This window comes from Camelina sativa, chromosome 7 (assembly GCF_030686135.1).
Source record: "Camelina sativa cultivar CO46 ecotype springtype chromosome 7, ASM3068613v1".
Taxonomy (NCBI): Eukaryota; Viridiplantae; Streptophyta; class Magnoliopsida; order Brassicales; family Brassicaceae; genus Camelina; species Camelina sativa.
Genome location: NC_141886.1, coordinates 8,295,771 through 8,317,798, shown reverse-complemented (window position 1 = coordinate 8,317,798; position 22,028 = coordinate 8,295,771). Strand labels below are relative to the sequence as shown.

The 22,028-nt window shown below is 38.0% G+C and overlaps 1 protein-coding gene and 2 pseudogenes across 1 annotated transcript; 1 reads left to right on the top strand and 2 right to left on the bottom strand.

The window, feature by feature from the left end:
- Nucleotides 1–1,358: 1,358 nt before the first annotated feature.
- Nucleotides 1,359–2,431, bottom strand: LOC147941040 (uncharacterized; annotated as a pseudogene).
- An 8,081-nt stretch (nucleotides 2,432–10,512) lies between these two features.
- Nucleotides 10,513–14,906, top strand: LOC104704435 (agamous-like MADS-box protein AGL75 pseudogene; annotated as a pseudogene).
- Nucleotides 14,907–20,817: 5,911 nt separating this feature from the next.
- Nucleotides 20,818–21,712, bottom strand: LOC104700727 (putative thionin-2.4). The gene is made up of 3 exons (XM_010416290.3): nucleotides 21,412–21,712; nucleotides 21,238–21,315; nucleotides 20,818–21,132 (listed from the first exon to the last, which is right to left on the bottom strand). Exons 1-3 carry the CDS (start codon nucleotides 21,638–21,640, stop codon nucleotides 21,035–21,037), a joined length of 405 nt encoding a protein of 134 aa, XP_010414592.1. The 5' UTR covers nucleotides 21,641–21,712; the 3' UTR covers nucleotides 20,818–21,034.
- Between the last annotated feature and the right edge of the window lie 316 nt (nucleotides 21,713–22,028).

The window sequence follows — 22,028 nt, the reverse complement described above, 5'->3', positions numbered from 1 at the left end:
AGGAATCGGAGGCGGTTGAGGGTGAGGAACAGGAAGAGGCGCTTGTTGAGGAATCAGAGGCGATGTAAGTATCCTCCGCGGTGGATGACTACTCGACGGTTGATTTGTCCTCGACGGTGGATGACTACTCGACGGTTGGTTTGTCCTCAACGGTGGATGACTACTCGACGGTTGGTTTGTCCTTGACGGTTGATTTGTCCTCGACGGTGGATCTGTAGTCGGAAATGGACTACTTATTGGCGCTGGATTTGTTGGGGGAAACTGTGAAGGACGACTTTGATGGGAATGGGTTGCAGACTGTGTCGCAGAGTCTGTGCGTTCAGAAGGGTTCGACGAATGAGAAGAGGATCTGCTAGAATTGAAGATTCGGACACCGTTGGCGGTTCTGCCACCGCGACCTCTGGAAGCAACCTTGGTCTTAGGAGGCATCGGATCGACGATTGAGAGAGAGAGAGAAGAAGAAAAAGATTTAAAGAGAAAGCGATAGAGGATTGAGAGATTGAGAGAGAAGGAAAGTGAAGAGGTTTGAGAGAAAAAATCCTAGATCGATTGAAAAAAGAAAATAAGAAGTGTTAAAACGTTTAAGTGTTTGCCTAGTTATTAACGAACCGACGTCGCAATGTAGTCGCAAAACAGTCGCAGTATAAAATTTTGGGGAAAAAAAACACGTAAATAATTAGACAAATTTCACAAAATTATTGGTGGGAACATAAACCGCCAAAACAGGGTGGCAAAACAGTCGCAAAAACAGTAGCAACGGTAGCAAAGCAGTCTCAAGACAGTTGCAAAGTGGTGGCAAAGTGTTACTCTTTTGTGACTGTATTTTACTAGTCAATTTAAAAGTTTGATTTTCACACATTAGGAATGGTTGAAGCAAAGTAGTGTTCTGAGAAGTATGATATCTCATCATTAATATATGATTGAACGATTGATCCCGCTGGATATCTTTTGTTCTTCGTCTTCCCTTTCAAGCGTTTGAAAAACCTTTCGAAGGGATACATCCACCTATACTGGACTGGACCACCAAGTTCGGCTTCGTATGGTAGGTGTACAGGAAGGTGCTCCATGACATCAAAGAACGAAGGTGGGAATATTTTCTTTGCACAAAATCATCACAATATTCGCTTTCAGGACTTGGACATGACTTATCTCCAATGATCGACTGCATAAGTCACGGAAAAATGATCCAATCCCTACAATATATAAATAAAATCATTAATTAATTTGACATATATATAAAATTAAATTGCTATATATATATATATATATATCAAATTTTTACCTGATATTGCAAGATGGACGTCACGTGGTAACAACTCTGCAAACACAAATGGAAGCAATCGTTCCATAAAGACATGTCAATCGTGGCTTTTCATTCCTAAAAACTTTCCATCCTTGATGTCTGCACAACTCGCTAAATCAGCTACATACCCATCTGGAAATTTAACATCTTCTTTGACCCATTGAAGTAGGCTTTTTTTCCCTTTCGCACTCAATCTCCAAGTAGGAAAAGGAGCTCTCCCACCAGCATCAACATGCAATTGACTTCGATCACAAAATCTTGCAACATCCAATCGGGACCTCACATTGTCTTTTGATCTGTCTTTCACAATCATAACAGTGTACATGAGATTATCGAGAATATTTTTCTTAATATGCATCACATCAAGATTGTGTCATAAGTTAAGATCGGTCCAATACGGGAGCTTCCACAAGATGCTTTCTTTGTGCCAATTATGCCAACTTCCATAACCATTCACTTTATTTTCATGCCCATTTCCTCCGCAGTCAGAAGTCTTTGGCGGCTCAGCATTTCTTATACGCTCATGTAAGACCTGTTCACCCGTCAAATATTGCGGTGGATAGTCGTTCACTGCGTGTTTGCCTTTGAGAAAGTGTTTTTTATCCTTTCGCATTGGATGATTAGCAGGAAGAAATCTCCTGTGGCAATCAAACCAACATGTCTTCCTACCAGCTGGCAATTGAAATGCATTTGTATCGTCCATACAAATTGGGCAAGCTAATCTTCCGTGTGTTGTCCATCCTGACAACATGCCATATGCTGGGAAATCGCTGATAGTCCACAAAAAGACAGCTTTAAGGTTGAAATTTTGATCTAAGGACACATCATATGCCTCCACTCCATTATACCATAACTCTGTTAACTCATCGACCAATGGTTGGAGAAAAACGTCAAGACTAGCTCGTGGATGATTCGGTCCTGAATTCAAAATCGTCAGAAACAAATACTCTGTGTTCATGCACATCCGAGGAGGCAAGTTCTATGGAGTCAATATCACTGGCCATAATGAATGGTGTTTCGACATCCCAAAAGGATTGAAACCATCTGTACATAATCCAAGATAAACATTGCGCGGTTCTGCTGCAAATGAGGGATGCAATTGCTGAAAATTCTTCCACTCAGCCGCATCTGAAGGATGACACATTAATCCCTCCTTAAAGCTGTGCTCAGCGTGCCATCTCATAAAAGCTGCAGTCTTCTCAGATTGGTACATTCTCTTCAGCCTTTCCGCAATCGGTAAATACCACATCTTACTGAACGGTATTCTTGTTCTTCCTTCACTAGCCTTATACCTTGGTTTGCCGCAGAACTTGCAATGCTCCAACTTCTCATCATCTTTCCAAAAGAGCATACAATTATCTATACATACATCATATGTACGACACGATAATCCTAGCTTTCGCATCAAAGTCTCCGTCTCATAGTATGAACCGGTTGCTTGATTACCCTTTGGTAAATACTCCGTAAACAGTCCTGTCCATGAATCCATACAATTTTCAGACAAATTTTAGTCGACCTTATTGTTCATGAACCGAGCTGCCAACGATAACTGCGACTGCCCTTCCCGACATCCATCATACAGTGGCGTGTTTGCAGCAGCTAGCATATCATAAAACCGTTTTGCTTCTTGGGTGGGTTGTTCATGAACATGATCATTTCCACTTTCATGTTCATGATACTCGTTATATGGTACAGAACCATGAAATGCATCATTCACCATCCCAGCATATATATTCTCCCCATCCAATCCTATTGGTTCACTAGCACTAGCATAATCTGTATTATTAGCATAATGACTACTAGTTCCCTCCCCAACAACATCATAATCTTCACCATGTTCATACCATACATAATAGTTAGGCATAAACCCCCTACTTAGCAAATGATTCGAAACAGAGGCAGCTTTCAAAGACTTTGAATTGTGACATACTACACAAGGGCAGTAAAACCTACCTCTGCTATTTTGTGCATGGCTACAGGCAAAATCGATGAACTCTTCCACACCCGCCGAATAATCAGATGAGATATGATTAGTGAACGGATCGATCCGATTGTACATCCATGCTCTTGAAGGATTGTTCCACATTATTATTATTTTTTTTTTCTCTCTCTTTTTTTTTTCTTCCTCTCGATTTTTTTTTCTCTTTCTCACGTTTTTTTTTTTGTTTCTTTCTCCCGTTTTTTTGTTTCTTAAATGAAAGAAGAAGTGGTGGCATATATATAAGAGAAATTTTGCCACTGTTTTGCAACTATTATAGAAAGAGTCACAAAATTTCAGTTCACCTAACACACTTTAAGCACGTTTTTTGCCGACATGGTGCGACTCTTTTGCGATTGTTTTCAATGTAGTCGCAAAAGTTGAGTACAATATCTTCCACATTCTCAACGTTTTTTGCCGACATGCAGCGACGACTTTGCTGCTAAATGATACTCCAAAAAGTCGTTGCAAATAAGTCTCTATTTTGCGACTTATTTGCGACGGCTCTCACGTACCAAAATTGCAGTTGCAAAGTAGTCACAAAATGCATCTTGTTTTGCGACGAAATAATATCAGTTACAAAAGAATATATATTCGGTCGCAAAGGTGAGACGTTTTTGTGACTTTATTGTTTCGTCGTAAATTTGCGACGGTTTTACTTCCGTATTTTGTATGATCGTTAATTGGTATTAAAATAGTCGCAAAACCGTCGCAAATATTTGCGACTAAACAATCAGTCACAAACAGTCGTCTCAAATGGCATGTTTTCTTGTAGTGAGAGTGGCCAGTCTCATCCACCACAAACCCCATCAACGCTTTATACGCCTCACCCTCACCAAAAACAACCCTTTCATTATGGCAACGCCTTATACGCCTCACCTTCACCAAAAACAACCCTTTCATTATGGTATTCCCGGCTTGGTCACCCGTCACCTCCAATTTTTAAAGCAGTTGTTTCCAGTTTTCATTACCTGTTTCAGATTCAGTTCAAAAACTTCTTCCTGTTTTGATTGACTACTTAACAAAACTCATAAACTTCGCTTTCACACAAATACAATCTCCTCTTACAAACCGCTTCAATACATATACACCGATGTGTGAACGTCTCCGTTTCTGTCTATTGATCAATACTAATACTATCTTATTTTTATTGATCATTACACATGTTACACATGGTTCTATCCTCTTAAGCAAAAATCAGATGTCCGCACAACGTTCATTACCTTCAAAGGTTTGGTAGAAAATCGCTTTGGCACCAAGACTGGCACATTATATTCTGATAATGGAGGAGAATATGTTGGCCTTCATCCCTTTCTGATTGCGAATGGCATCTCACACCTCACATCACCGCCACATACGCCAGAGGATAATGACATTTTGGAGCGCAAGCATCGCCATATAGTGGAGACGGGGCTCACGTTACTCAGCCAAGGTTCTATGCCCAAGCACTATTGGACTTATGCATTTTCCACTGTCGTGTATCTGATCAATCGTGTATGCCTACACCAGTGATACAGAATGAGTCTCCCTATACCAAGATTTTTGCCAACCGCCGAACTATATGAAACTTTGTGTCTTCGGATGTCTATATTTTCCATGGCTCCGCCCCTATACCAAGACAAAGATGGAGGATCGATCACTTCCGTGTGTTTTCATGGGATACTCTTTGATACAGAGTGCGTATTTACGCTTGGACATCACTTCTGAATGTTTTTACACGTCAAGAGATGTTCAATTCCTGGAGACATCATTTCCATTTTGTAACCTTGGCACAAAAACACCCTCTCAACCAACGACATCGTCTGAAAATCATACCCTTCCACATACAATCACCACTACAATACCATTGAAGCCACTCGTCGCAGCTCTCTCGCCGTCGCCCCCACGCTCAGATTCTCACCAGCTAGCTCCGCCGCCAACGGATGCGTCATACTCATCTTCTTCATCGGGAATGCCAGAATCGAATTCTCTCATTATAAGTGATTCTCAATTGGGCTCTTACAGAAATTCAATAGGTGCAGGCCCATTACCGGCCTAAACCGAGAAAGCTCACTTAACCACAAATCCAAAAGAGCCCCGTAACACCAATCTTATTGTCTTCCTCCGCCCACGACTCACGAAATCCTTCTACGTCGCCGCCGTCTCAATCTGAGGCTTCAGCAACATCTCCACCTCCAATTCCTCCGCCACCGCCCCAACCTCGAAAAATAAACCCACCTACTAAACAACATCCGATGCGAACCCGAGCAAAGAATCAGATTACTAGGCCCTAAAACCAAATTCTCCCTCACTGTAAACACCAAACCTCTTATACCAATCAGGGGATGCAAGATGAACGGTGGCGGAATGTCATGTCTGTGGAGTATAATGCTATCAATCGTAATCACACGTATAATTTGGTGCCCCAGCACCAAACAAAAATGTGATTGATACTAAATGGATCTTTACTTTTAAGTATCTTCCGAATGGTAAGATTGATAGGTACAAAGCAAGGCTTGTTGTTTGCGGCTTTAATCAGCAATATGGGATTGATTATGCTGAAACGTTCAGTCCAGTGATCAAGTCAACGATGGTTCGTTTGGTTCTTGAGCCTGCCGATTGATGGAACTGGTGTATTCGGCAATTGGATGTGAACAACGCCTTCCTCCAAGGCACATTACAAGATGAGGTTTATGTTTCACAACCGTCAGGCTTTATTGATAAGGATCGCCCTCATTATGTTTGTCGAAAGAAAGCTTTGTACAGTCTGAAACAAGCACCACGAGCGTGGTATGAAGAACTCAAAAGTGTTTTAATCGGGATTGGTTTCCGGAATTCTATAGCAGACACGTCCTTATTTATCTACAATCATGGTTGGGATCATGTTTCTGTTTTGGTTTACGTTGATAATATCGTTATCACAGGTAGTCGGGCGTCACTTGTGACACAGCTCATCTCTGCTCTTGCAACACGCTTCTCCATTAAAGATCAAGGCCCCCTCTCTTCTTTCTTGGGAATTGAGGCAACTAAAACAGCAAGTGCCCTACATCTTATGCAGCATAAGTATATTTTGGATCTCCTCACAAAAACTAACATGCTATCTGCTAAACCCGTCTCCACCCCGATGGCAACACATCCGAAGCTGACACTTCAATCTGGTATGCCTCTTTTGGATCCGAGTGAGTATAGAATGGTTACTGGAAGTTTAGAGTACGTAGCTTTCACATGGCCAGATATTGCGTATGCCGTCAATAAGCTTTCACAATTCATGCATCGACCAACCACAACTCATTGGCAAGCAGCAAAACAAATATCTTTGCTATCTGGCTGGCACATCATTTCATGGTATTCTTCTCAAATCACAATCTCCGCTCACACTTCATGCATATTCTGATGCTGATTGGGCTAGGGACACGGATAATTATGTGTCTACCAATGGATACATCATCTACATAGGCTCAACACAGATCTCTTGGTCAGCAAAGAAGCATAAAACAATAGTGAGATCCTCTATATAAGCTGAATATCGTGCAATTGCTAATACCGCTTCCAAAATCTAGTGGGTCTGTTCTTTGCTAACAGGACTTGGGATCACAGTGCAAACTACTCCGGTTATCTACTGTGATAATGTGGGTGCGACATACTTTTGTGCAAACCCTATTTTTCACTCCCGAATGAAACATGTTGCACTCCACTACCACTTCATCCGTGAGAATGTATGTTCTGGTGCCCTCTCTGTTTCTCATGTCTCAACAAGGGATCTGCTAGCAGATGCATTGACCAAACCATTTCCCAGAGCACGATTCCAAGAAATGTATTCCAAGGAGTAACTAAAGTTCCTCCATCTTGCGGGGGGCGTGTAGAGTATATATAGCAATATAGGATTATGTAAATATTAGTTTCCTAATTCATACATGTATTCTCCTATATATCTTGTGTATGCCCTATTCTAATAATTCATTCAGTCATAATTCTATAGAAACTAGTCGTGTTATCTCAGTCGAGGAAATATCAGAGGTGGAGATTTGGGTTACAACTATGATCTAGCCCAATGCAATGCCATGGAGCCCTTTCTTAGTAGTTAATATGAAGCCACACTGAGGTAACTATGATTTTCAGTTTCACTATAATGGTGGCAGTTGCTTCATATCAACTACTAAGAAATGGCTCCATGAAATTTCCTCGCAAAGGAGGAGAAGAAAGTCGTTGTGATTTTTGATTTTGACAAATCTAAAATGATGACCTGCTACGAGGGCGCCGCTTACATCATTGGAGAGAATGGGTACTTTAAAAAGTGTGCCTTGGGGAATGATGTGAGTCACCGACAAATATCTCTCGATGAATATTATTATTGCCCACTTGTGTGTTTTAGATCTTATGTTAAACATTTAGTTCAGATCAAAGAAAATTGCAGGATTCAGAAAGGAAAGAGAACATTTGTAGCTGATCAGAAAATTATTATTGTTTCTATTAAGTTACACAGTTTGAGTTGATTAGAAAAGATAGAAAATGTATTCATCGTTCTTCTTGACTCTGCCAAATTCCATCTGACATTTGTAGCCATTCATCTACATATATATATATATATATATATATATATATATATATCGAGATGGGGAGGGTTTTGATGACGTGAGGGCTGCTGCGGAGGTGGTGGCGGCTGGTTTTGAGGCAACACTGTTGGTGAGAAGGAAGATGAAATGAAGGAGGAAGTGGAGTAAGGTGTGAGATTGTGACACCCCGGTTTTTGGAGAGGTTTAAAAGAATTGATTTGGCCATCTATGTCAATAAAGTGCACTTGTTTTGTCGGTCAAAGGTCCTGAAAGAACTCCAGAGTTAAGAATGCTTGAGCTGGAGTAGAGCTGGAGTAGTCTTAAGATGGGTGACCTTTTGGGAAGTGACTGTCGGAACTGTGCGAGTGAGAACAAAACACTGGGAAAGATCATGTGGTCATTTGTAGGGACAGTAACAATTCTTTAAAAACCTCTCGGATGTAGCCAATCGACCGTTGGATATGGATTGGCTCATGGGTCTAGTGAGAGGTCTTGAGACCCATTAAAGAAGGTGGATCCATGGACTGAGAGTGGACATGGGACCCACTGAGAGGTGGCGGTTGCGGCATTACAAGTGGTATCAGAGCCGAACCCAGACAAGTGTGAAGTCGAGTGGGCTCACACCATCGGGAGTGACGTTCTTATTGCGCAATGAGGACGTTGCGATCTGTTAGTGGGGGTGAATTGTGACATCGCAGTTTGGAAGAATCTATTTGGCCACCTATGTCATAGAAAGTCATATACTTTCAAAACACCAAATATTGTTAATGAATTTTATATACTTTCTTCACAAAATAAAGTCATAGAAAGTATCACAAAAACTACATGCCGTTAAACGGTAGAGTAACAACTGTTAGTTTCTCAGTTATCTCGTTTAATGACATGTGTATTTTGGTTTGGTCAATGATATTTGATGTTTTAAACGGCTAGTTAACAGAACTTGATGTATTAAATGACGTCTTACAAAGTTCATGAGTTTCTTTTTTTTTTTTTTTTTTTTTTGTCAACCATCGGGCCAGAATTGGCCGGCCTATTAGCCAAATTCCTACATTCGTAGGAACCGGGACTCGATCCGGGCGTGATGGTGCCTTCTACAAATAGACTTACCTCCTGCCACTGTACTAAGGTCACTTCACCAAAGTTCATGAGTTTTATGGCCTAAATTTGAAAGTTAATGTATTAAATGACACTTTCCTCAAATTTCTCTCCTTTCTTTCTTAATAGTTTCCTGGGAGCTTCGAACCCTTAGTTTATGTTCTATGCATGTAAATGAATCGGAGATTAGTAACATTTTGATTTGTTTTTAGGCAATTATTGAATTGGATGATTGAAACATTACAGGCTTTTAAATTTCTGTGAATGTTCTGATGGCGCATGTTGTGTAGTACCCAAAATTGAATTTGGTTGTTCAATCTGTTTGGTACAAAAATTCAATCTGTTTTTTTTTTAAATTCTAATTCACATTTTTTAGTCCTGTAAAACCAAATTTTTTTTGATTCATCATTATAGGATTTTAAGTTACTACTAATAGTTGAACAACCATTGTCTTGAACAATGCCTTACACATTCCTGGAACTTAGGAGCATGGAATTTTGGAAGAGTGACTACAACCTTACATTTCCAGAAAACTTCCTTATCCTTTCTTAGCTTCTACCCAAAAACATTACAAGAACAGTTTGCTCTTGAAAAGATTTTTAGTTCGTGTTGGCAGAGAGGATTCACTCGACGAATCTCTTTCTGACCTCTCACTAGCGACTGAGGTTAAGCTTTATCTTTCTTCTTCTTGTTATCCTAAGCATAATACTCTGATGATGAAGGAACTAAATATTAATATATGTTTGTACCAATTAACAAACTCTCCCTTTGGTTTTTATCCTAAGCATATACGCATTGGGAAGTTTATAGCTTCAGATTTGTGTATGCATAAGCACATATGAATAGACTTTCAACCACTCGCTGCGAAACTGCAGCGAACTCAACGAATTGACAAAGCTAACTCAGATGCAGTCACTCACTTTTTCCTACAGTAGGAACCTCAGATCATTGGTGAAACCCTCTAATGCAACTCAAGATCCGAGTAAGTACTGTTTCCTTGAACTTTGCCTTGACAATTGCAAGAACCTGATGTCATTGCCAGACCAGCTAAGTCATTTCACCAAGTTGACATATTTAGATTAGTGTTCCTTTTTGCTTAGTCTCACGACTGTGTTACTGTTCATACCCATCTACCCTCTTGAGGTTTGTTGTCTCCTTCCCTGACTGTTGAGAAAGTATGTTTCCTTACAAGTATTCTTTGATAGTTTGTGTGCTTTAGGCTACATTCTTGTTGTAAAAAAATTTGCTAGATCATTTGATTATTAATTAAAAGATCTTTACAAGATCAACATCATAATAGAACAGATATAGGAATTAGGAAATCTTTCCGCTTTTATAACCTCTTAACGGCTAATTACGCAAAATCAAAAGAAAATATGGAAACCGAATCTAAAACGTATTTGTCTAGGATACGGAAATTAGATCTAAAAAGCGCACACATGAGCAGGAGGGAAATAATGAAATCAGATCATATATCTAACCCTAGCTAGTGTGACCCCTAACTTTTATAAATATTTCACATAGTTTCTATCTCACTTACTTTCATCTTTTTTTTTTTTTTTTTTTCACAAAGCCCAAAGTTCGTCTCCGAGATCAACAAGAGAATGGCCATGCCATCTTTAGCTTCTTCCTCTTCCTCTTTGTCTTCTTCTTCTTCTTACTCACTCCCTTTCCACAAGTTTGAGCAACTGACTTGACACCATCTTTAAGAAAGCTGAACAGCTTTCCATTCTCTATCAAATTGAGGTCTGCGTCATCCATTACAGACCGCAGAGAACTTAAGACATGGCCTCAGGAGAAAGTGAGAGACATGGCTCTGAGGTATAGTCAATTAAGAGAGACCTTGAGACGCAAGAAAAGAGTTGATCTTCATGGGTTTCTGAACAACAAGGGTTTGAACAAGAGGAGGAAGACGATTCTGAAGAAGAAGAAGGTGGATGTATTAAAGTATCCAATCCCTGATCACTACTCTCCCGACCAAATCCCCCAATTGATTCAGTCCTTGGAACTCAATCTTTCTAAATTCCAAGAAAGGCTTTGAATTCTTGAGTCGCAGAAATTGGATCATCAGATTTTAGCATCATCATCATCCTCCTCTCTCAATACTCATCAATCTTTGAACCCTAGGCAGTTCTCGCTATTTGTGTATAGCCATGGAGACAATGTTGATGTCCAAATCCGTTACAGTTAAAGATAGTTGTTCCGGGGGGGGGGGGGGATAATATTGAAGAATCTATTTTAATAACAACGGACCGTGGCTTAGTCGAAGACCAGGTTACAAAACGAATTGAAACGACCCGATCCATTTTTAATATAATAAATAACTAGTGATCCCATACTCACTAACATTCTATCCCAAATAAACACAACAGCGGAAATACAATAATAACATTAACCAGAAATATTCCAAGATAATCTAATAAATACCTCGATAGAATAATTAACCAATATCAACATGTTCACAAATCCTAAAACCAATAATTCTGAAACAAACAACATGAATCAAATAACCAGCAACATAGGCAACATTCTAACGACTCATCTCTATCAACCTAACAGAAGCTAGAAAACAATCAAACGAGCCACTAGAACATCTTCCTCTCTATTGCCTTGATTCCACGATCACACCTTGCCTTTTCCTGCATCACAAATAACAATTGAGACTCATGAGTATTATCACAAATACTCAGTTAGGCAATCCTCCCACAAGCAATTGAGAATCTAATGTTAAACAAACAACAAAAAACACAATGAAACCACGAAAAGCAAGTGTCAACCGTCTGCTAAAAGGGTTGGAGTCGACCGACACCCTCCTAGTGTCGATCGACACTAGCCACCTGGTGTCGACCGATACCGCACCTAACCCTAGCAGTGTTGACCGATAACTCCACCTGGTATCGACCAACACTGCCCAAGTCCTTGCGCTGTCTCCACCTTGGTGTCGACCGACACCCACCTGGTGTCGATCGACACCGACCCCGCAGCCACGTTCTTCTCGAAGCTGAAGGTTTGATCTCCGCTTTCCACCACCTCCCATCTGGCCAAGGCTCACCTAGAAGTCACAATAGGTCATAGGAACCACGAATCAACCACAAACAAGTAAGGAATCAATCAACAACACCCATAGAACAAAGAAACAGAGAATTCTCAAGCTTTGATCAGCTATGGTCATGCGTTCACCTTTCTAACTAAAGATTCTGACCAAACAAACGACGAAACACACCACTATAAGCTTCTAACACGCTTATTGCCTCAAATATCTACTCCCATGGACATATCTCACAAAACACGCATAAAACTACAAGGAAAAGGATTTTAAAACTCTCAAGCGCTTTTAGAAATCGCTATATCGTTAAGGGAGGCGAAAACTAGGTTATTCCCCCACAAAACGCCGACCTCTCGCTTATATATGATCCCTAAGAATGAAGCAGCTCAAACCGAGAATTCTAAAAATTAAACCATACCATCCGGTGACTTATGGTGTCGATCAACACCCATATTGGTTTCGGTCAACACCCATACCAAATTCCAAATTTTTGGTTCACGAATATTACACGAATTAACAAGTCGAATTAAGAGCCGAAGCCGAACTTAGCTAAAATAGGACGACCTCGAGCGGTTCGTCCTTTTCATTCCACTCAACAAGCCGATCACTCTCTTTTCTAGCGAGCTTAGTGAGTTCCTGATCACGAATTTCAACGATTTTTTTTTTGCTTTTTTAGGTAATATCTCTCCCTCCTGAGTCGAATGTTGTACGCCTGTATTTATAGAGTACTGTGGCGGTTCATCTGCCGAAATGACCAAAATACCTTTGGTCAACTTCCTAAAATCTTATCTTCTTCTCTATATTTGCTATTGGACTTGGAAATAGGATATGGGCCAAGCTTCACCTGGGGGGTCTGAGCCGACCCCCCAGCAGAAAATACTCTCTAAGATCCTAGTCTTTGCATCAAATCTCAATCAGGATTTCTCAGCGTTACTTCAAGTATTTTAGTTGAAGAATGATCATAACACGTATTAATTTGCAAAAACTTTATGTATTTGTTTAGGAACATCTCTTGTTGTAAGAGTCTAATGTGTTAGTTGTTATATCCTAATTCAACAAATCTTTGTCTATTTCGAAATATACACTTTTTTTACTCCTTTCTTGCTAAAAAGTGTGATGACTAATGAAGTTTTCATACATGTTTACTTTATTTATATTTTGCATAATGCATGACAAGTATCTAAAATCCTCTGTTTTAGTATTTCACAGTGATCTACTAATAGAAACAATAACCTATACAATTTATGCTGACTACTAGTGTTTGCAAGCTTCACACTATATTAGAGGTGACTCTTTATACTGCTATTATGTCGATGCTTTGTTCCCTTCCATTATGTCTGCAGCAGCTTCCCACTCCTCTTGACCTCTATCTCCTGATGGTTCCATAAGTTTCCACATTTCCCATGTTCGATGTTGTTTACATCATTAGCAATAAGGAGAACTTTCTGGAGGTTACGCCTGCTTCGGTAATTTCAATTCCGTCGTGATGATCTGAACTCGTTATTACCGTTGGATCTTCTTCCCCTTGGAACTTAAGAATCTTGTCTTCAATATTTTTGATATATGGTGTTTTTCTCAGTTTTGAGTCCTTCTTTTCTCTCTTATTTTATACTTTTTATTGAGTCAAAGTGTGTTTTTGGAGTCTTTTGGTTCTTTATCGAGTCTTTACAGGTTTTAGGACAGTTTGGAGGAAATTAGAGGAAAATGAGCTATTCTGGATACAAACAAGCATATGAGATGAATGTTGGTTCACGTGAAAATCCACCTACCAGAGGAACCCGGTTGGCTAAGCAACGAAGTCTAACCCGACAAATTTCACGTGAAAGCCCGCTTATCTGAGGAACCCGCCTGGTTGAGAAGCAAAGTCTAACCCGACAAGTTTCATGTCAAAACCCGCCTATCTGAGAAACCCACCTGGCTGAGAAGTGAAGTCTAACCTGACAAGTTTCACGTCAAAACCCGCCTACTTGAAAAACCGCCTGGTTGAGAAATGTTTTGACTAGGCCGTTACCTTTTTTACCTTATTTGGAGAACTCTATAAATACCTTTTATTTGCTGGGAGAAAAACCCTAAGTTTTATTTTACGCCTTTTTTTCTACAACTTGAGACTTTTTGTAAGCGGTTCTTTTGGGATTCTAGAGATTCATCTTCATTGAAAATTTGGAGAAGACTTCTAAACCTTTCCTTATTATTTCTGCTGTTTAATCATGTTTTCTTCATCTATGGTTTTTGTTTTCTCTTTTGCTATGTGTGAGTAGTTCTTCAATTGGGTTTTAGGGTTCCAATTAGGAGATTCAATGAATTGATGTTTTAGTTGTTGTTTGGAGTTCTTAATCCTTAGGTTCTTTGATTCACATGATCTTAATGCTAAAATAGGACTGATCACCTTGTTTTAGTCTCTAGGTCTTTCTATGCATCAAAAGTGTTCGATAGAATGCCTGAATGAGTGTGAATTGAGCAATGTATTTCTAGACTGCGAAAGTTGATGTTAGGACGCATTCTGAACTTAATGAACTTGATTGTAATGCAAATTTGGCTAGGAGGTTGCAAATGAAAGTTTAGCAAACTAATAGTCAAGTTTAGTTTCTAATGCCTTGAAAGAGGGTTAGTCTATTATAGTGTTCATGTTCTAGAACGGTTCTTAATTATTGAATTCCATATTTTATTTTCTCATTAGTCATTGATCTCTGAAATACCCTATGGCCCAATGTTTTAATCCCATAAGCTAATCGATTTTATTTCTTTGCATTTTTATTTAAGAACTTGAAAACCAAACAAATTATCTTTCGTTCACTCTAGCTATTTACGACTCTCGCAAATCTTTAGTGTACCATTGGTCATTGTGGATTCGACCACGTATATACTGCCTTGCGGTTAAGTGTATCGGGTAATTACTCGAGCAATCAAGTTGGCGCCGTTGCCGGGGACCAATTGCGTTACCTAGAGATTTAAGATTAGTTTATAGTCTAGAGCATTTTATTTTCTTTTGCTAAATAATATTTTTTCTTTCTTTTGGTGTTTTAGGTGTATATGAAATATTAAAAAAAAAATAATGTCGCGCAGTATAAGGGAGGTGTTGGCCATGGAATACAATGATATGCCACAAGAAGAGGATGATGAGCTTTATGTGGAGCCACTATTTGATGAGAGTGTTCTTACACCAGAACAAAAAGTTAAGTTGGATGAACTTCACAAGGAACATCCTACACTGGTAAGGAGTGATTTAGCAGTTTTAATCCGGCTGAACCTCTTATCATTTTGGGCAGCATGTGAAGGAAGGGAACTTACATCCCTTGAAGAACAAGAAGCCCATGATCTTGAAAAGGTAATATATTGGGTTCCACCAAGAGAAATAGAAGATACATGCGTTTCAACTCTTGACACTCATGATTTTGAGGATTTTCACATGCCTTGCATTGAAGATGTGACTTCTACTTTACATACTCCCATGATCGTTGATGAATGTTATGATTTGATATGTGAGACCCAACAACTAGATACTTTAAGAGCAGCAAAACTTGCTAAGGATTACCATGAAATATGTTTTGATATTGAATATCAATGTGCTTTGAATGCTCATAATCTCGAGTTTAAGTTTCCGATGCCAAAAATATCTAGTTCTCTTCTTGAAGAATCTTACCTAGGAGTTGTGCTTGATATTGATAAAATTTTGTATGAGAGTGAAGATCTTGAGGTTGATTTTTTGGATGACAATATTGTTACGTATGAGATTAATGGGAATGAAGTTGATTATTTTGTTAAAACCTCGTTTAAACCTGAAATTGACTTTATTTTTCCTCTAAATGCATTTGATTCTCAAGAGCATCCAACCATTAAAGAACATTTTAATATATATGCTACATTTGTAGTAAATTTGGTTGATGGTTATTTTGTCTCCTTATTATGCATAATTATGTGTTACTTTGAGCCTATTGTTTTCTGCGGTAACAAGAGAAGGACTAAAGGTCCATTGGCTCAACCTTATGATTCTTATAATTAACACTTTGAGTTGAGCGGTCAAGCTAAAGACCCAAAACAAGCGCTTTGTGCGAGACAACCCACCAGACATTTCACTCTTTTACTAATTATTTTTCTTTTAAATTTCTTTTGAGTTTGTTTGACCTCTTTTCTTGGATTTGTTTTCACACCGAGATGGTGTGAAGCGAGTCTGGGGGAAGGTGTCATATGTCTACTAATCTTGTTTGCTTTGGTTGTTTTTCCTTTGTTGCTTTCTTTTGAGTCAGTCAATTTGTTTTATCGAGTCAAAAGTGTGTTTTATTGAGTCAAAATGCTGGTTGAGAATTATGAGTTTTTCTTAGGGAATTGCACCATGCTTGATTCATTGCCTTGGGACCATTTAACATAGTTTAAGGATGACTTGGAAGTTTAGAAAAAATCATGACTTTATCACTTCAATAATTCTTGTCTCTTTGAAATTTGGATGATTTGAGTTTGGCCTTGCTTATTTGGACTTAATATGGACTTATTATATCTCACTTAGGGGGTTGAGAATCATGTAATGGATCATACATTCAGAGTTTAGTTTACACCATTTTTACCACTCTTTGTAAATTCTGAATGGCTAGACTCGTTTTTAGTCTAGTACCACACCTTTACCCCTGTCCTTGCTTCATACCACTCGCATTCTTGATCATCATCATCATGTGCATTCATGTGCAAAAACTACGGAGTATACAGACCGACATAGCTTTCCTCTAGTTAGGATTGTCATTGTAGTTTGTTTGGGTGATTGATATTGAGTTTTTGTGGTTGTGTGTTTATGTTCATAAGCATGTGTTGAGTTTCCATGATTTAGTTCTTTTGATGCAATTTTGTGAGACGAGAACCGGTTCCACTCCCCCATATAGAAAAAAAAAACTCGAGAAAGAAAAAAAAATGAATAAAATGGAAAAGGAGTAAGAATGGAACCGGGAAAGTCAGAGTACTCTTATTTATTTATCAAAAGCATCTAGAACAATGATGATTTGTTTGGGGTTTTGCATTGGCTAGTTTGATCCGAGTTAGAGGGAAGCTGTGTACCTCCCAATTGGTCTGTGTCTCAATGTGATTTTGCATAATGATTTGCATCCGTTCGCATTGCTGGAAACCTTAAACACTTGAGCCACCTGAAATTGTCCTTACACCTAGACCATAATGTGTTCGATATCCCTTTTGTGAGAGTGCACGCATTTATTAATGAACGTTAAAAGGTTAAGTTATCTGAGTCTGAAAGTCTTTGTGATCTTAGGATTTATGAAGTTGCTACGGTCATGGAAAAGTACGATTTAGTACGGTTTGATATGAGCTTTGTGATAGTGGTTTGCAGGCAATTGTTTGATAGCATGATCCCAGAAGAATATGTGAGTTCTCGCGTTTTCAAACCTCTTTCCTTGGCAAAGGTTTTTGTTTTGCTTAAGGGCAAGCAAAGATCTAAGTCAGGGGGAGTTGATATATGGTGTTTTTATCGGTTTTGAGTCTTTGTTTTCTCTCTTATTTTATACTTTTTATTGAGTCAAAGTGTGTTTTTGGAGTCTTTTGGTTCTTCATCGAGTCTTTACAGGTTTTAGGACAGTTTGGAGGAAATTAGAGGAAAATGAGCTATTCAGGATACAAACAAGCATATGAGATGAATGTTGGTTCACGTGAAAATCCGCCTACCAGAGAAACCCGGTTGGCTAAGTAACAAAGTCTAACCCGGCAAATTTCACATGAAAACCCGCTTATCTGAGGAATCCGCCTGGCTGAGAAGCGAAGTCTAACCCGACAAGTTTCACGTCAAAACCCGCCTATCTGAGAAACCCACCTGGCTGAGAAGTGAAGTCTAACCCGGCAAGTTTCACGTCAAAACCCGCCTACTTGAAAAACCGCCTGGTTGAGAAATGTTTTGACTAGGCCGTTACCCTTTTTACCTTATTTGGAGAACTCTATAAATACCTTTTATTTGCTGGGAGAAAAACCCTAAGTTTTATTCTACGCCTTTTTTTTTACAACTTGAGACTTTTTGTAAGCGGTTCTTTTGGGATTCTAGAGATTCATCCTCATTGACAAATTGGAGAAGATTTCTAAACTTTTCCTTATTATTTCTGCAATTTAATCATGTTTTCTTCATCTATGATTTTTGTTTTCTCTTTTGCTATGTGTGAGTAGTTCTTCAATTGGGTTTTAGGGTTCCAATTAGGAGATTCAATGAATTGATGTTTTAATTGTTGTTTGGAGTTCTTAATCCTTAGGTTCTTTGATTCATATGATCTTAATGCTAAAATAGGACTGATCACCTTGTTTTAGACTCTAGGTCTTTCTATGCATCAAAAGTGTTCGATAGAATGCCTGAATGAATGTGAATTGAGCAATGTATTTCTAGCCTGCGAAAGTTGATGTTAGGACGTATTGTGAACTTAATGAACTTGATTGTAATGCAAATTTGGCTAGGAGGTTGCAAATGAAAGTTTAGCAAACTAATAGTCAAATTTAGTTTCTAATGCCTTGAAAGAGGGTTAGTCTATTATAGTGTTCATGTTCTAGAACAGTTCTTAATTATTGAATTCCATATTTTATTTTCTTATTAGTTATTGATCTCTGAAATACCCTATGCATATTTATTTAAGAACTTGAAAACCAAACAAATTATCTTTCGTTCGCTTTAGCTAATTACGACTCTCACAAATCTTTAGTGCACCATTGGTCCTTGTGGATTCGACCACATATATACTGCCTTGCGGTTAAGTGTATCGGGTAATTACTCGAGCAATCAATTTTCAATCTTATCTAAGAGACTAGGAAAACACATGTCTAAAATTTGACAAAGATCTCGACATAAGTTTGACTGCCCATTGACTAATTGGTCCAAATCTCGTCTCCAAGCACTAGCTTCACTCAAGAAAACTAGCTTCTCTCAAGATTTATCAGATATGTGTCCAAGCTATGTTTTTAACTTTGACGAGAGCAGATTACTTCAGACATCTAGTCTACCATATCTCTCCACCATCCCTAACAGCTAATTACACTCCTACAACTCAAGTTGAAGCAATCACCTCCTTCATAGTCAATGGTGAAGTAGTACAATTTCTGTGAAGCTGTTTCTATCTTTTAGTACGAGTAGAATTGCAAAAACAGATGCATTATTTGTTTATTACCTTAATTTTTTTATTTATGAATATGAACATTATGTTTAGTATACTGTATGTTGTTCTTAGTATTCAGCTAAACAAATAAATCTCAATGTAATACCAATCTCGTCTATGCATAATCAACCCAAACACGCAAAAAAAAAAAAAAAACAACTCATTCTTCTTCCTATTTTGCTATACATGAATCAGTCCCACAACCACAAACCATAAAATTGGTCAGGTTAGATTTGAGTTGTCACAAAGTTTACAAGTTCAAATAGTACAACTCTATTTCGGTTCTTCGAGCTCAGGGCAACCCTCAAGCATCACATAACACAAACAAAAATTTGAAAACTAAACTGTGGAGGAAGAGACTATTAAGCAGGGGAAGACAAACTTTCCTCAAAGGAGCCTTACCAAGACAAAGTTCTGTTCCTAAAGTGAGCTTGACAAATTTGTTGTTAATGTATAGGATGCTAGTAAGAAGAGGTGGTGGCTTGTGCATCAAAGGTATATTGATGTGAAGATCAAGATCGGGAAGGCCATGTTCTAATGCCATGCGGTGAACATCATTATCTTGATATTTTAGTGAAAATTTCTTCAAGGAATTGTTGTTGCAACCTGAAAGTGTTTTTTGACGAAATCTCTGAAGCTATCTGATGCGTCATCACTGTGTCTATCAGGATCGAGTAAATCAGAGTCGTCTAAACATAAGGATGAGCAGAGAAGATTCATGATTGGGAACAGAGTCCTCCATCTTTTGGAGATAATTGAGGTAAAAGATTTGAGCAAGTATCTCATTTGGAAGAGAGCTGATTGAATCTACGGAGCCAAATAATAATGATACCTTTTTGCCTTTGATCTCCATAACAAAATTGTGTGGCGAAGAAGGTATCAAGTTAGGGTTCTCAAAGTGATTCAACGGCAAGAAGGCGAAGATGGTAACAATGAATTAGGGTTCATAAAAATCAAAATTTAAAAGGGACCAAACTTTAGTTTGATTATGTTGCATGACTTATTTGCTACTCGTTGTCATTTCGTATACCATAGTTTAATATGTCGACAGAAAACCTTAATTTATATTAAACTGGTCAGAAGATATATCATGCGATGCTTGGCCCTCGTGCGTGAGTTTGAAGGACTTTTAAAACTGTTTTAATTTCACTGATTGACTTTTTAGACGAACTAAAAACTGTTTTATGGATATTATTGGATAGATGTTTTTAATGGATTTGAATAGATTAGAGGATTTTAAAGTTCAATGGTTTTTCAAAAGTATTTAACGTGGATTTGAAAAGAATTACTAATGGATTTGAAAGTCATTACTAGTGGATTTTATTATGTCTATTAATTTTTTTCTTTAAATATTTATATAGTTTAGTCTTTTTTTTTCATAGATAATTCTAACTATATTTGTAAACTATACTTTAAAACTATTTTATTATTTTTAAATTATTTCATAATTAATATATAATTTAAAATGAGAAATTTAACTAAATTTTTCTTATCTTAAAATTTTTAAAATACTTTTTCGACGATATTACATGGGTCTGATTGAAATAAAAGAATCAGAAAGTAAGGTATTATTGTTTTAACTCCGTAGCAAACGTAATATACATATTTAATAAAGTGGCATATGTTTTCATGATATAAGCTCCTTATAGGATCATTCCTTTCAAAGAATTTTTTTTGATATAACCATGGGATACTAATACCAAAAAAAACAAATCAGATGAAAATGGTCGAGAGTAGAAGACTAATACAAACACATTATTTTTTATTTAAAAGATAGGAAGTAGAAGGCATATACAATCTATAGATCGACAACCTTCTACGCACATAAACAAATGAGCACGAGAGTCTTAACATTTTTGTCACATACACGACAATTATTGAAAACATGAAAACAACACTGTGAAAGATGGACACCCTGCACCTCCAGATGTAAAGATGGAAATAGATGGATGTAGTTGTCTAGGCAGTTTCAACTGCATTCATCGAGTCCTTGGTGCAGACTGTAGAACATGCGTTGGTACATTTTTCAACCGCTCCATTCACGACTTCACTTGCATCTAATTATCGAGACATAATATGAACGGATATTATTTATATTATCTTATCAAATATATAAAAAAATGATACTAATGATATATATGAGTATGAGAAGTTTGTTTTACCAGAGTTCTGAATAGTGGTTAAAGCACCACACACAGAGGATACACATCCAACCTTGCAGTATTCAGTGACAACATCACCTTGAAACAAAATTTAAAACACATCAAGAAAATGTAATATTGATCCGTCATATTACAGATAATGTACGTAATAAATTACAATATTAATCAATTTACCTGTGTTTTCGAGAATGTCATGCGTATATCCAGGAGGACATTTCGTCCCACCAATGTTTTTGCAGCCACTAAGACTTGCACATATTGGCCTGGAACTTCCCGTTAAGCGGCAAGTATTATAAATATTTCTAGCAGTGGTGGATGGACAGCAGCTCTTTGCGTCAACTTGAATTTGTGCCATGAATAGACTCATTAGGAGCACACTTAGAATCAAAGTTTTGCCTTCCATCTTTTGATTGATTAGTTGTTTGATTGCAAAATGTATGTGGAGAGTTATAAGCTTATATTGATGAAATGGTGATGAAACTAGGCTAGCTTAAATACTAGTTGCTCTGCAATTTGCAACCACAAAAGTTGTTTGATACCTTCATATCACATGCTCTACACACACTCTGTACACGCTGCATGGACCACCCTTATCTCAATTGCTACCTTCAATTTTGGGAATACATTCATCTCTTTCTTTTTTTCCTTTTTTGGTTAATAGGGTTTCCTTTTTTGGTTAATAGGGACAAAAAGAAAAACTCTTAAAATTTTGTGTTTCTTAATAATTGAATTTGGCTGCTTACTGTTCTTTTTACTGTTCACTACTCTGTGTTAATTTTGCTGGTCATGTT